The sequence below is a fragment of the Strongylocentrotus purpuratus genome, unplaced genomic scaffold (assembly GCF_000002235.5).
Source record: "Strongylocentrotus purpuratus isolate Spur 01 unplaced genomic scaffold, Spur_5.0 spur5_scaffold_7, whole genome shotgun sequence".
NCBI classification, from domain to species: Eukaryota; Metazoa; Echinodermata; class Echinoidea; order Camarodonta; family Strongylocentrotidae; genus Strongylocentrotus; species Strongylocentrotus purpuratus.
The window spans coordinates 14,462,142-14,477,721 of NW_022145613.1; the positions used below are offsets into that span (position 1 = coordinate 14,462,142).

Here is a 15,580-nt window from a genome sequence, read left to right on the forward strand (position 1 = left end):
GTATCATCGTGTATTTAGTCAAAACATATTCTTTCACAGGATTGGTAATAAGAGCTTCCATTTTTAATTTTTTGAGAGGGGGGCGTTTCCAAAACTGATCTTTACCTTCAACAATTATGAAGAACCGTTAGCACCTATGAAAATATTTTTTACAAATTATTTTAAAAGACAGAAAATGTTGATTAAATATTTATATTTTCTATTATCAAGGAGATTTCATGTTCTTGATGTGGAATTACTAAAAAGTCCAAAATATTTGAAATTTCACCTTTGAATATATTTTTTTATAAGGCTACAGATGGGTCTCCATAATTTTTAAGTCCAACTTAGAGTTAAGTTTGACTTAGGATCTTTGTGAGACACTCCCCTGGTCTTTCTGAATAAAAGGTTTGTGACCAAAGTATACTGGCAAGATGCCATTGTACAACACTTTTCTAGTGACTCATCTCAAGTAGGTATTCTTACATTTACGATACCGATGAATGTATCATTTGGGATGTAGTCTCCCCCGGCAAAGGTATGAGCAATACAAGGATGACGTCCCTCTACGATAGCGATGTAGGGCTGCAAAGAAAAATATCAATGTAAATATAAATAATCAAGGTGGATTTAAACTCCAATGCACATGTTTGCTATCAATTGTTGGTTTTAATTTTAATACACATCAAAGTACAAAGTAATATGGTCTTCAGGAAAAGACTGCTCTAGCATTCTGATATTAACATAATAGATCAAACTTCTGATAAATTTTTCACATTTAGTGTCCACTACATGTGTATCCCTATTATGCAGATAGTTGAGGGTAGGGTTCATTATAAAAGAAGGGGTGTTTTACTTTCTTATTCTAAGAGAATGTCTAGTCTACACATGTTGCCACCCCTACTATGTAGTCAAACAGTGCAGCAAGACTTTGTATCTGCTATGTACAGGATGGGGAGACTTCATTGTAAGAGAAGGGGTGATTTACCTGCTCATCCTCAGAGGGAAGAACAATAACTGATCTAAACATGCATTTCAATATGAGATAAAAGATGTTAAAATAAACTCAACTTCAGAAGTGTGTGCAAATCCCTATTTTAGCAAATACTGCAGGTAGACTTATGAATCTGCCATACATACTCTATGTAATGGAAGGGGAGACGTCATTACAAGAGAAGGGGTGTTTTACCTGTTCATTCTCAGAGGGAAGGACTATGTCTGGCCTACACATGTTGCCCTCTCCACTCTGGCTGTACTCAGCAAGGCACATTAAGACATCTAGAACAGACAGGCACTGGATGGCAGCATCCCATGACTTGTAGCTAATATGGGCAGAAGGATGAAGAGCATAAGATCAAGAAACCGAGACACGTTAATCCGCTTCACAACATAGTTTTCAGCAATGACCCTAACCCGAAATCTCAAACCCGATTACCAGACAGGAGCAAATTTTTGAATCACTGTACACCTTCTGGGCATGGGAAAATCAAGTTCCTAGATACATAGCTTGGTGTCTAATTAGAAAAAGTGTAACCTTATTTCGCAGAAAGGCATACAGCGTGTTTGTAAAAAGGTCTCAATTTCAAGTTCAGTTTCCCCTCCTTTAAAATTTTAATTTGTTTATCAGCTTTCTTCAACATGAGCACGATCTAGAAAAAGGCCTTACAGACAAACTAGCAGTGTTTAAAAGCAAGTTAGGAAAAGCTAAATGTACTTTTCGGTTAATTTTTTGGCTAGACATAAGATACCGAGATGTCACATGACCTCGCAATGTATGGTCTACTTGATGGAAATTCAAATTACAAATCTTTTGGTGAAATGTCACCAAAAGGCGTGTCTCAGTTTCATAGGTTTACATGAATCTACTGATACGACAAAGTTACATCAACTTACTGCTCATCAAACTTATGGAAGACTCTCCTCATGGAGTCCTTGAGGGCAGCATCACGCCTATCCTCCGCATTCATCGTATCGGCCAGCAGATTCTGGATCGTGGGAGACCAGTAGCGTTTGAAGCCCTTCTTGGAGGATGTGAGCTCGTACTCTTCAGGGATGTGACGAGAGAGGGCAGATTCCGGAATCTCCATCTGGAACCGGTTCTTGGCGGTACCCCAGTAGACGATGTTCTTCAAAATGAAAAAACGTGGTGCATGAGGGTGATTGAGCTACTCAAGATTTCGTTTTCAAACCTTGCAATATACAAAGACATTCTAATACAGAAGATCCTGTGTATTTGTTAATACAAAGCAGAGTTGAATACATATCGGCCATACCACTGATTGCTTTATCATACTCTGGTATCACTCTCTTACAATCGCTTTAATTGTGCGATCACATTTTATTTATTAGGCAGTTCGCTGCATCGGATGTAAACAGGACCTAATACTTACCCTGCAACCTAGTCTCTTCTGCATCTCTCAGTACTATTCTAGTCTGATCGTGGTGTCAGCCATATCAGAGATGGCATAATCATTCTCTGGAATGACACCCTTATAATTGTTTTTTAATTGCGCCATCGCACTCTTTTTAGGTGGTCCACCAAGACTTTTGCGTACACGGCTTAAAGATAAACTTGAGTTCTGGTAATGCGATTGCATTGTGAAAGAAAAGGTGTGGAATGGATCAGAAAAGTTGATCATATGGCATGTAAGTAATGGTGTGTAATGCAAGGTTCTGGGGTCTTTAAAATCATCATTAATTTGGCAGAGTCTTGGTAAAGTAACAATCACTTACACAGAAAGATGTATATGGGACAACACACATGGTGTCGGGGCTAGTACTACCCTGATTTCCTTATCTTTCTATGCTCATTACTCAGCTAGTATACATTTTCTTCCAAAATTGCTTGGCACATGACATTTATTTGTAATCTTAAACATTCAGTGTAAGTTTCGTTAGCTTCTGTGAGAATTCATTTTCTTTTTTTTTACCAGAACTCAAGTTTATCTTTAATACATACCTGCAGCTTATGCCTCAGTCACACCTTTGAATTCTTGATATCAAGAAATCAACGTCTTGATATCAAGAATTACCATTGCTTTACAGTTTACAACAGAATATCATTCCTTGATATCAAGAAATAGGAACTAGAAATATCGCAATCTCTATTGCCGCGCAATGCGAATGTATCCCCCGGCAGTGGCAGCGATTTTGTGTTATCCTTATGTGGAAGGAGGGACAAAGATTCCCTCTCCTCTTTGTGAAACAAAAGGATGACGTAGAGATTGCCGCAAGTGGCTCAGACTATTGTCAAGACTAGGAGCAGCATCACCAAAACAATAGGTGTGTAGATCAGATTATGATGCATATTTATAGAAAATTTGAAAGAAATCCGTCAAGAAATGTGGCAGTTAGAGCGCACACTAGAGTGCACACAAGACATCTATCAAAATATGACCCTTGACCCTATAAAAGACGGAACATTTGAGGCAGCATCACTAAAATCTATAGGCTTGTAGACTATACCAAGATACACCTTCGTTCAAAATTTGAACAAAATCCCTTTAAAAATGTGGCCTATAGAGCGCACACAAACCATCCACAGAAATATGGCCTTGTACCCTATAGAAGACGGAACACTGGGGGCAGCATCACCAAAAGTTATAGGTATGTAGATTATACCAGGATACACCTCCATACAAAATTTGAAAGAAATCCATCAAGAAATGTGGCAGTGAGAGCGCACACAAGAATATGACGCGGCGGCGGCGTAACGCTGCTGAATCCAAAGTACCCCACCAGCATACTGCCGGGGGATACAATAAATGTTAAAACGGCTTGCCATAAGTACGTAGCAATACGCAAGCCGAATAAGCAAAGGTGTGACTGAGGCATTAATACTGTCTTCTGTGTTTTTTCCAAGTAGTCCTAAAGTGTGTCATATGTATCGGCCATGTAACAGATGGTGTAATCTTACTCTGGGATCACACCCATTAAATGTCTGTCTTTAGTATCGGCCATATCATAGATGGCATTGTCATACTCTGGGATGACACCCTTGCATGGGTGATCCATATTTTATTTATTAGGCAGTTCGCTGCATCGGGTGTATAGCGCTTGGAAACTTTAGTGGTAAGCGCTTTATAAGCACCGTTTTTATTATTATTATTGTAAACAGGACTTGTTACTTACCCTACAGCCAAGTCTTTTCTTCTGTTTGTCCAGGTATTCCTGTAGTCTGTCTTTGGTATCAGCGATGTCAGAGATGGCGTTATCATACTCTGGAATGACACCCTTGCATGGGATGATGGCTCCTTTTTCCTTGGCTTTCTTCTGATCAAATGCAGTCTGAAATAACAAATAAAACAATATTTGCAATTTAAAGCCCAACTGTACTACTTTTAGCTACCTGCTCCCTCTATATAGAAAACAATGCCTAATAGGTGACCATTGGTCCTCCATGATCCTCTTTTTCTTATGTTAATTGAGAGCCGAGTTGATGAGATAGCCACCTGTCAGTGACCAACCCTGGGTGGTCTAATCCCTCCTAGCCAAATTAGAACAAACAGGCTTAAGAAAGAAACACTCGTACCAATAATAATCATTTGAAACTTATAAGAATATTGCAACAAACATTTTCTTGGCCTTTGTTTCTTCCCGTTCCACTTCATTTTGATCATTCTATTCCAAAGCAACATTTGTGTTGTGCGTATTACTTTTGAAGTTCATCTATACTTTAAACTGGTATGTGTGTTTGTTATTGCAGTTATAATTGAATATGGAAATGAATTAATTGAAAATAGAATTGAATATGTTTGGCCAATGGTTCATTTAATGACGATACGATTACTTCCACACCCAATATAGATAGAATCGCTACCTGTTCTTCTTTACAACAAATATGAAAAGGCCTAAAATTGTGTTTTCAAGATAAACATGATGTTGAGGAAAATATGAACCATCAAAACAATTGCCCTGCATGGCTTGGGTCTGTTAATTTATAGCAATCAATGCCACCCTTTCCCCAATACCATCCTTACACAACTTTAACTTACTGACTTCTGAATTTTCTTCTTGCCTTTAGCTTGATACAGGAGCTACCCCCTTCCAGTAGGCAACTTGTTAACAACAATGCTTGTTATCCATAACATTTGCTTTAAAGGCATCGTTTAACAATGTTAAATCTGAGGTGCATGGCCCTACGTGTTGTCAAAAAATTGCGCTTCAAAATGATTATAAAGTGCCTCAAAAAAGTAAAGTATTTTTGAGTGACCGGTTTTACCATACCGGTACTCATTTTCCCCAATAGACTGTAGTGTTATAAAATCCGTTATAAAAAACTGGTATAAAAAACGGTTGGGAGAACGATTTTTGAAATTTCGATATCCAATCAAAAATATTTTGATAATCAGACAGGCGATCTGCTTGTAAAAGTCATGGGATTCCTGACTGGCCTAAAGGTTTATAATTATGATTGCAGCATGAACTAAATCCAGGATTTTTGTTTTGGAATCTGAGGCAATATTACCGAGTCACTTTAACACAGTCAGAGCATAAAAGTGACCAATACTATGGGCATTTATAAGAGATACATAAAAGAAAATATTTGACATACAGTAGCAACAAGAGATTGAACAAACCTCAAAGAACTCTAAGGTGTCAGCATAGTCAGGGTATTTGCCTCTACATCCAGTGGACTTCAGAGATATACAAGCCTTCAGTAATGATGACCTAGGTTCAAAGGTCAAAGAAGACACAAATATCAAAAGTTACAGAAGGTACATACATGCATTTGAAACACATAACATTATCTTGCAGTATACATGTAGGAAATATAATATATATTTGTGGCTTTTTTTATAAGTTATATTCCATTGTGTATGAAATATCCTTGTAGAAATGATATTTATGACATATCCTTGTAGAAAGCACTGGTGGTTCTGAAAGAGCAAACTCAATTTATATTTTTTATTCATAAATGTGTATGTTATAGGTAGGTTACAAGTGCAATGAATATAAACAAAAACATCTGTTCAGAACTAAAAGGACATTATTGGTAACTCTGTATTTATCTATATGAGTCAATGCCCTCCTTGCTCCAAAAAAGAAGAAAAAAGTATGAATTATTTTTTTGTTGACTTCCAATTTATCCTTTTCATTCTTAGGTCTAACCAGACAAGTTCAACAGAATAAAAAAATAGCAAAGAAAACAAAAAGTAGGTCCAACTTTTTCAAATGCATTTCCTATACAATGTATATATATATACATATAACAATTTAAAAGAAAAGTTCTAACTTACTTGAAATCTGGAACAGATTTCTTGAAGAGTTTGACAATTTTGAGACCACTCTCAAAGCCATCCAGAGCTGTGAGGAAATCACTGATCTTCCGTTTGCTGGACGAGAAAGAAAAGATGAATACCACTTAATTTATATTTCATTGCTTATATAGTTTAGGGACAAGCCTTTGATAGGCCGTTGTGTGTCCTCCCACATTTTGATACTTCTGTTCTGTTGTGTTATTTGTTTGAATTGAATTGAGATAGAAAGAAATCCATAACAACGGTCTACATGCCCACTCTTGGGAACTGAACCCAGCAAGTTTTTATCAACATCAACATGTGTCATCTATCACCAAGCCTCACCGGCTATCTACCGAGTACCGTAATGTATGTAAAATACTTCCTCTTGCAAATTCAAATGATAATTGATATGGTTTGGAAAATCTTGCACTGACTGGAAGAATGGAGGGGAGGAGGAGTAGGGGTAGAAGGAGGATTCTGTGGATGAGTAGCTTAAGGAGTGGGATTTCTGAAAATGGAATTGATCTTGGGGAGAATGAATTACTTCATAGAATATGGGACAGAGAGTTGTGGCACTCCATGGTTGCCAACGTCTCAGGATATGGCACGTAGAGAGAGAGAGAGAGAGAGAGAGAGAGAGAATTTACAAATGGAGAAGAGAGCAAGAGTTTGCCAGGTACAAGAGTTAAACGATCAAGGGTCATAGAAGTAAAGAAGAATACTCAAAATGATGATTACAATATGAGGATAGCAATACGCTATTAAAAGAAAGTGTAGAATCTCTGAGTTGCTGGCCAAAACCCAAAAGGCTGACTACAGAAAACCTGGGATCAAACACTGGCAGAGGTTTTTACTTTGGATACTGGAGGGAATACATCTTGGGCCATTGGGCGTTGTGGCGTAAGCCTGTCATCCAGCTAACATTGGAAGTTACAAACTGTTTCAGCCGAGGACGCAGGTTCGAAACTGAGTCACATCTTTCGGATGGTGACATTTAAAAGTCGGTCCCCAGACGTAATTAATCATATCTGATTGATACACGTCTGTAAAAACCCAATACACACACACTTTTTTTTTTTTTTTAAACAATTTTGTTTTATTTCTCCAGATGTGTAATACAAACCATGACATACAATTGAATAAAAATAAACGTGTTCAATATTGATGCTTTTACATAAACATAATTAAACACAAACTTATTTGCAGTATAATATAACTTAGCAACAAAGTAAACGTATAAGTACCAAAACATAATATGTCAATTGTAAATGTTATTTACTTATATATTACAAAAAAAACAAATCTGGAGATAATTTTACTGAAACAATCCTGCCCCCTCCCTGCCCCCTACATCACACAGACATACTCACCCTCTATCACACAAACATACTCACCCACTCACACACATACTCACCCACCCACCCACCCACCCCCCCCCCTCCACACACACACACAGTACTCACTCAGTGGATGTCTGCCAACATTCTCAACTTAAGAAAAATATACTAAATAAGTTATCCAGGCCGCAAAATCGAGTTACGCTTTTAACAAGCTCACGGTGGAGAAGAAAGCAAATCTTAATTAATCTTAAGCTGCTCCCACTTTAAAAAATGTGATCCTAGCTTTCCCATTTTAATTGCTATTTTCTTTTCCTCATCCCTATACTTAAAAATGCTTTTTTTCATCTTTTCTAAAGTTAGTACTCGCCCCCCCGATCTTGACATAAATGTAACATACTTCACCATGAAAATGATAGTATTACACATTTTTATTCTATATGAACTACCTACCAACCCAACAAATATATCTCGCCATTCTAAATCTTTAATTTCATCTAACTCAAAAAGTTGTATTAAAGCCTGCCATAACCTTTGAACGCTCCCACAAGATAAAAATAAATGTTTGTATGTTTCTATTTCCTGCTTACAAAACGAACATAAATTATCACCAACAAAACCAAATCTATGAAGATGCTCATTAGTGTATATGGCTCCATGCAATAATTTAAATTGAAATTCACGTTGTTTTCTAATGAGTATAGTAATTCTTGGTCTAACAAATATTTCTTTTAATTCTTTATCTATAAAATCATAATCATTTTGCCCATCCCTTACCTGCAAATCATACGTTCGTTGCAGTGCTTTGATGAAATAATCATAGATTGTTCTTGAACCCACATCCACAAACTGTATTTTTTTACTAGAAATATGGAAATAAGTATTAAAGCTTATCAAATCAACCTCGAGGAATTCTATTAACCCTGAATCATCCTTCCATAACCTGGGTATCGCATCATAAATATCAATAATCATAAGCAAATTATTACCTTTCATACCGAGATTCATAAAATATTTAACAGGCTTAACATGACCTTTCTCAACCAAATGATTCAGTTGAACAATCCCTCTTTCAAACAAGTATCTATCAAATATACTTTTTCCATTTATACATATATTCTGATTATTAAAAATAATTGGATTAATATAACCCTCCAAATATCTTAAATTACTTGTCTCTTGCCATGCTTGCAACATTTCCATATAGTATGGTGGAATATCTAAAACGAGTTTAATCTTGTTTAAATCATAATCACATAAAAAAATAAATCTACCACCCACAAACTGTAAGCAATGATCAAAAAATAATTTCCATCCCAAACTTTTCTCTCCATATAAAAGACGTTTTATCCACATTATGCGCTGTATTTTAACGGACATTTCAAAATTAATCATTCTTAATCCTCCAAAGTCATAATCCTGATACATTATTGCCCGTTTAATTCTATCTTTCCCCCTCCATATGAATTCAAATGAAATTTTTGCAACTTCTTTATATACCCAATGAGGGACAATAACGAGAGATGAAATATAATTTAATTTTGAAAGCGCATAAGTTTTTAGCAAATGTATTTTACCCATAATAGTTAAATCTCTTTGTTTCCACCATACAAGCAATTTTTTTATTTTACTTAGAATTTCTTTATAATTCAAATTATCTTTTAAACTTTGATCTAATGAATAACTAACCCCTAAAATATGTATTTCCTTAACCAAATTTCCAAATAAAGGCCCATCAGGTTTGTTCTCATCCTCACCCATCCACATAAAATGTGTCTTTGTTTTATTCACTTTAAGACCACTAATTTTTTCAAATGATTCAAAAATATATTGCAACCTTCTAACCGAATCAATATCCTTCAAAAATATTGTCATATCATCTGCATATAACACTTGCCTAATTTCAGATTTTCCAAATGTAATCCCTTTAATACCGTTGTCCCTCCTTACTGCATGCGCCAAAATTTCGATGGCAACCAAAAACAAATATGGCGATAATGGATCCCCTTGCCTTACTCCCCTTTCTATTTCAAAATACCCCGTGGAGTGACCACCGTTCATAACACAACTACTTATCCCTTTATACAATAATTTTACCCAAGAGCAAAATGAATCTCCAAAACCGAACAATTTCAATATTTGAAATAAATATCTATGAGATACAGAGTCGAAAGCTTTCTCAAAATCCACTGCACACACACACACACACACACACACACACACACACACACACATTGGGCCATTAAATTATTAAATCAATGGACATGAAGAGGATTAACACTAGTTGAAGGATTGGTTAATACACAAAGAATAAATGACTTACAGGTAAGTGTGGGCAAAAAATGATTGTGTTACATTTAGGAGGACACACATGGGATAAAGATAAGAACAAGAAGAGAAGGAAAATTACAAGTTTTATCTGTACAAGAAAGGGTAGCAAGGAAGGATTCTCACCTGTAAACAGCATCTTCAAAGAAGATGGCTCTGCTGTCTGGATGATCTGAGTTTCTCTTTGAAGAACCAAGCGTATGGATCCTGCAATATCAAATCAAACCAAATCTTTGTTAAGTGCCTCATTACCAGAGAAAAAAATACACAAGGGCTTGGGGCGAATTAGCCCCCGAAAGTCATAAAAGAGCCCCCCAAAATCTGCATAGAGTTCAATGCAAAACAAATTAAAGAGTGTTATTTTCATGCAAGCAAGCTTGAACAGAAGCCCCTTAAAATTTGTAAATATTTTTTTCCCTGCTCGTTACAATTTTTCATTCATCTGTTAAAAATAATAGTATTTAAATAGTCAGAATCTGAATTACATACATTCAGTGTTGTTAGATAGGACAAGCCATAATGTTTGTCCCACCTAGCAACAATTCACACTCTGAATATTGAAGTACAATTATTTGTATTAAACAAGTGAATTAAAAAATTTGTAACTTGGCACTTAACAAATATTTATACATTAAGTTTGATTACATTACAAAAATAGTCTATTATGCAGTGTCAAGGATAGTCTCCTCCCCTGATATACTTCTGTAAAGGTATCATGTGATCTTTTGCAATACATTGTACAAGGTTTTCAATTTTGAAAATAGCAACGTTTATTCCACTTGGTGTTCTAACTTTCCGGTCTTATTTGATGTGTGGATTTTCTTAGAAATACCTATTTTTATAGATGACTCGTAACTTAATATAGACCAAGATATTTGCAGGGCAAATGTGTGTGCCTGTTAACAGAGTGTGAGTACTCTTGGGAGGACAAACATGGACAGCTTTTACAGTACGGTACTTACTTGCTGAGCAATCTCTCAAGGTCAGGCAGCTTCTTGATAAGTTCCACAACCTCTGCTACGATGTCCGGGTTGCTATGGAGATCTGCAATGGCATCCAGTCTGGAATGACAGGTTGAGAAGAGTGACATAAAAAACATGACTTTACATTCAAAGGCATTGTATGCCATTTAGATGTGCTCAATTCATCACTATAGTGAACCACATTCCACATGCAAACCTCTAATATTAAGATTTCAATGGGGGGGGGGGGGGGGGAGAACATTGTTACGTCTCTTTCAAACCAATGAATATCAATTAACACCCTTCTGGCTCCAAACAGACACCATGTTCTAAGCATATTCTGTGGAATAGCATGACAACAGTCAAGGCTTTAAAGAAATCGATCTATGAAGAAATCTGCATTTACATACTCTTCCTACATTTTCCATAATTCACCATACATAATATACAAACATCATAATATACAAACATCAAACAGAAATATCTGCTACATTTGATCCAATACCAAATTCTTTTAGAGATATATTACAAAATCAACCTTGATAAAAGGAAAGAAAAAAAATTCAAGCAAGGGATTTAAACTGACCTGTCATTAATAGACTTTGGATTGCACAGAGGGGTGCAGAGCCACTGTTTGAAGAGCCTCTTTCCGAATGGCGTCCGGCAGCGATCCAGAGTCTCAAGTAGGGTGCCCTCTCTAGTCCCTGTACTGCTATTCTCTAGTATGTCCAGGTTACTCAGTGTGATACTGTCTAGGACCTAGAAACAAAATTTCCAAAATCCCACACTGGCTGATTTAGAATAAGAATACCAGGTAATATTTATTTTCTTCACAAAGTAGCTTGTACGGATTGCATGGGAGATTTCGAAGTTTAAAACATAAATGTATATCTTTGACAAGAAATCATAATGGCACAATTCTAAACAGTTATAATACAATACATCATCATCATCAACTTCAGGTGGCGCTGTAAAGCGCTGCTGTGGCCTTCACGAGAGCACGCCATGCAACTCTTTCACCTGCCATTTGTGTTGCACCTTTCATTTCTTGTCCAGACACTTTGTTGATATCATCAGTCCAAGATATTGGTGGACGACCTCTACCCCGTTTTCCTTTGACTGCTCCTTGCAGTATTTGCTTCTCAATACCTTCAGACCTCCTAACAATGTGCCCAAAATAGTTAAGTTTTCTTTCCATGATTCCCCTTCTGATGGTCAAGTCTGTTCCAATCTTTTCTAGTACCCACACATTTGTCTTTTTATCTTTCCATGACACCTGCAATACAATACAACAAGCCCTTAATACTGGACACAACATTGGATGGGATGATGCCCATATTATTAACATTGAAACACACTTCTGGTCAAGAGAGGTGAAAGAATCCATTTGAATAAAAAGGATTAGTCTTTCACTGAATAGGGACTCTGGCTATTCATTGCCACCCAGGGATCTCAAGGCAGCAGACAGCAAGAAACTGTAAGAATAATCACTTGGCTTGAGAAAGCGCAAAAGATTGAACGAAAAGCTTTCCTCCTACCAGTAAATTATAAGGTTGAAAGTAGATTAAAGGCATTGTTTAACAATGTTAAATCTGAGATGCATGGCCCTACGTGTTATTAGTGTCTGTAACAGGGTGTAATATTGAAACCCTAAAAAATTGTCCTTCAAAATGATCACAAAGTGCTGCAAAAAAAGTAAAAATCTTTGAGAGACCGGCTTTACCATACACATTTTACCCGATAGACGGTAGTGTTATGAAAACTGTTAGGAAAACGCAAAATTTGATTTAGATTTCCAATTATAAATATCTTGATAATTAGACAGGCGATTGGCTTGTAAGGGTCATGGGGTTCCTGACTGACCTAAAGGTTAATCATCATTGCAGCATGAGCTAAATCCAGGATTTTGTTTCAGAATCTGAGACAAAGTTACACAATCCCTTTAAACTACATGTTATGATTACCCCAACCAATGAAAGTTTTCTGTATATTTAGTATATAATTAATCATAGTTAAAACCCAAGACCAACAATGTCTCACCATGTGTTGTTTTGATGTGAAGGATGGGAGGGGCGAGGAGGGTTTGCTAGCCTCAACATCCAGGGGTTTGTACACCTCAAAGTTTCTCATGGACAGTAGCTCCTGCTCTAGACAGCATTTCTTGAGGTACCTGTCAGGGAAGAAAGTCAAACCTTCTTTTAACAACCACCTGTTTAGAAAGACTACACGTTTCCAAAGACCACATTTTTGGTTTCCCCTAGCCAGTGGTCTTCACTGAAACATGTCTCAAAAGAACCTGTGTGCATAAACAACTGCCAACTGAATTGAAATGAACTGCCTATAAAGACCACTTTTCTTTACTTCAGAGACCACCTGTCTAGAAAGACCATTTCAATAGGAAATACTGTGCATTTGTAATTGGCCCTACATGTACTGAGAGAAGCCACCTGACAGTCTACTTCAAAGGTCTAGTTCCTCGTTAGCACATATCAAAAGCGATTTTGAATAAAGATTTGACAAAGATTCTTTTCCATAATTACCAGGAGACCTTCAGACAAAGCCTATTCCAACTTATTTTTTTCTAGAATCTTGAATTTCTATAACTAAAGGTTATCTCTTACCATGTACATGCCCCAAGAGCAGACAGAGCCATCTCACACCCATCTTTGGGAGTTAGACCAAGAGAGTCGGCTGTAAAGATCATCAATGGAAAATAAGAAGTAGAGTGAAAAGCAATTGCATGGCATATAGTAATTCCTTTACAGTCAAATCTTGAAAAATCCACCTGGCCATAAAGACCAAATTTGTTTTTTCTTTAGCACTGTTACTAACTGTAGCCTGTATTAAAGGAACACAGCTTGCTCATAAAGACTAGCTTTTCTTTCCTGTTTCTCTTGAGCGGGATACACAAACATGGTTGACTGTAAATCATATAAAATAGTGCGCCTGGCAGAAGGAACAAACACTAATTTTTGTCAAATCTCTTTCAGTTAAAATTTTTGATTGCTGGAGTAATATGCTACTAATAATTATACGATGTACAGACCAAAATGTGTCGGGTAGGTGTTATCAAATAATGGCAACACTAGTGGAATGTATTTTAATAAATATACAATTGTTGGCTACACAACTACTCATGTCGTTCTGCTGGGCACAAACTGAAAAGCTTAATATTCTTACCATCCGACAGCATCTCCTTCAGTTCATCTGGCCAGCAGCTCAATCCTCTCTTCTCACCATTCTCCTGTCCATCCTTGTCTCTCTCGCTGTCCTCGAAGTAGCCCTTCTCCATGAGTGCCTTGAGCGTCTTGGAGGCATCCCAGAACTCTGATCCAGGCAGGAGAGAGTCTTTGAGAACAGAGACCAGGTTGTTCGACAGGAGTTGCTGGGTCTTCGGAAGCAGCTTGCCACGCTCAAACAAAACCTGACCAAAATTCAAAGAGTTGCAAAGCAATTGGGTAAGTGAAAGAGATTGAATACAAAACTCTGCACCAAACAGGAGAGTGTCTTTGAGAAAGGAGATCAAGGTTGTTGAACAAGAGCTATTGAGCTTTTGAAAGGAGCTTGCCACATTCAAACAAAACCTGACCAAAATTCAAAGAGTTGTCAAGGAATAAGTTAAGTGAAAGAGATAGAAAACATAACATCAAGAGTGGATGCTAGCATTTCAAACAGAACTCTGAACTAGACTGGAAAGTATCTTTGAGAACGAAGATCATGGTTGTTGAACATGAACTATTGGGCCTTAATTGAGAGGAGCTTGCCGCATTCAGACAAGACCTCAACAGATTCAAAGAGTGAAGTTATTGGCAGTGGTGATATGAAGAATAACATACACATTGATCGTCAATGCTTCCTCTCCATAGGTACCTTCAATGTGTTAAAAGCATCCCCATTGTCAAGTCTACAGAGAAAATCTTTGACAAGAATGGCAATACCTCAGTCATGAAGCAAGAATTACATTTAATAGTTCATTTAATAATTCATTTTATATCTTCCTACAGAACCAGAGAAAGTCAGAATTCTAGCACAGGGTTACTATCAACTAATTACGTATTTGAAGGGAAAAAAAGAAGACAGAAAAACCAAAATTTCTTGTCAATGAATTAGGCTTACCTGTGCAGGGGGATAGTGAGCAATGAGCGTCCTAAACCTAGAACTGTGACGATCATCTTGGAATTGGCCAATCTGTAATTCAGTGAGAAGATATACGAGAGAAATACAGCAAAAAATTACACAGTTACTCAAGTTACTCAACTACTCAAGTTACTCAAGTTACTCAACTACTCAAGTTCATTTATTCAAAACCACACAAAACATGATATAATCTTTTACATGAAAAAGAGACTGGTAATAGTACATCATTAAGTGAATGGTTTTAGGACCCCTGTAGAAGCTAAGCTTGTGAGCGGGGCCCTATAGTCAACAAAATACATACATTAACGATATGGCAAGGTGAATAAAAAGAATATAATGTTTATACAAGGGATGGAAACAAACTAAGCTACAGAATATAGAACACAAAAAAATATTCACACACACGCGCGCACCCACGCACACACACACAGTCCTTAGTGGTCTATAAGCATTTGAGAATGAGAAATTATTAAGATACAAAGTAGAATTATGTCAGTCTTCCAAGTAGATACGTTTTAGATAACCTTCTAAACCTAGAAAGAGTTGTACTATATTTTATATCATCAGGCAAACTGTTCCATTCTTTGATGCAAGA

The 15,580-nt window shown here is 36.8% G+C and overlaps 1 protein-coding gene across 1 annotated transcript in view; it reads right to left on the reverse strand.

Annotated features, from left to right (window-relative positions):
• Positions 1-15,580, reverse strand: part of LOC593059 (DNA mismatch repair protein Msh6) — a 52,432-nt gene that overhangs the window by 3,050 nt on the left and 33,802 nt on the right. The window contains exons 14-26 of the mRNA XM_030974086.1: positions 14,965-15,036; positions 14,029-14,272; positions 13,470-13,539; positions 12,889-13,018; positions 11,435-11,607; positions 10,849-10,947; positions 10,013-10,093; positions 6,219-6,314; positions 5,559-5,649; positions 4,111-4,266; positions 1,873-2,105; positions 1,169-1,301; positions 466-564 (exon numbers count right to left, since the gene is read on the reverse strand). Coding sequence (XP_030829946.1) covers positions 466-564; positions 1,169-1,301; positions 1,873-2,105; positions 4,111-4,266; positions 5,559-5,649; positions 6,219-6,314; positions 10,013-10,093; positions 10,849-10,947; positions 11,435-11,607; positions 12,889-13,018; positions 13,470-13,539; positions 14,029-14,272; positions 14,965-15,036 — 1,677 coding nt within the window. The remainder of the gene's footprint in view (positions 1-465; positions 565-1,168; positions 1,302-1,872; positions 2,106-4,110; positions 4,267-5,558; positions 5,650-6,218; positions 6,315-10,012; positions 10,094-10,848; positions 10,948-11,434; positions 11,608-12,888; positions 13,019-13,469; positions 13,540-14,028; positions 14,273-14,964; positions 15,037-15,580) is intronic.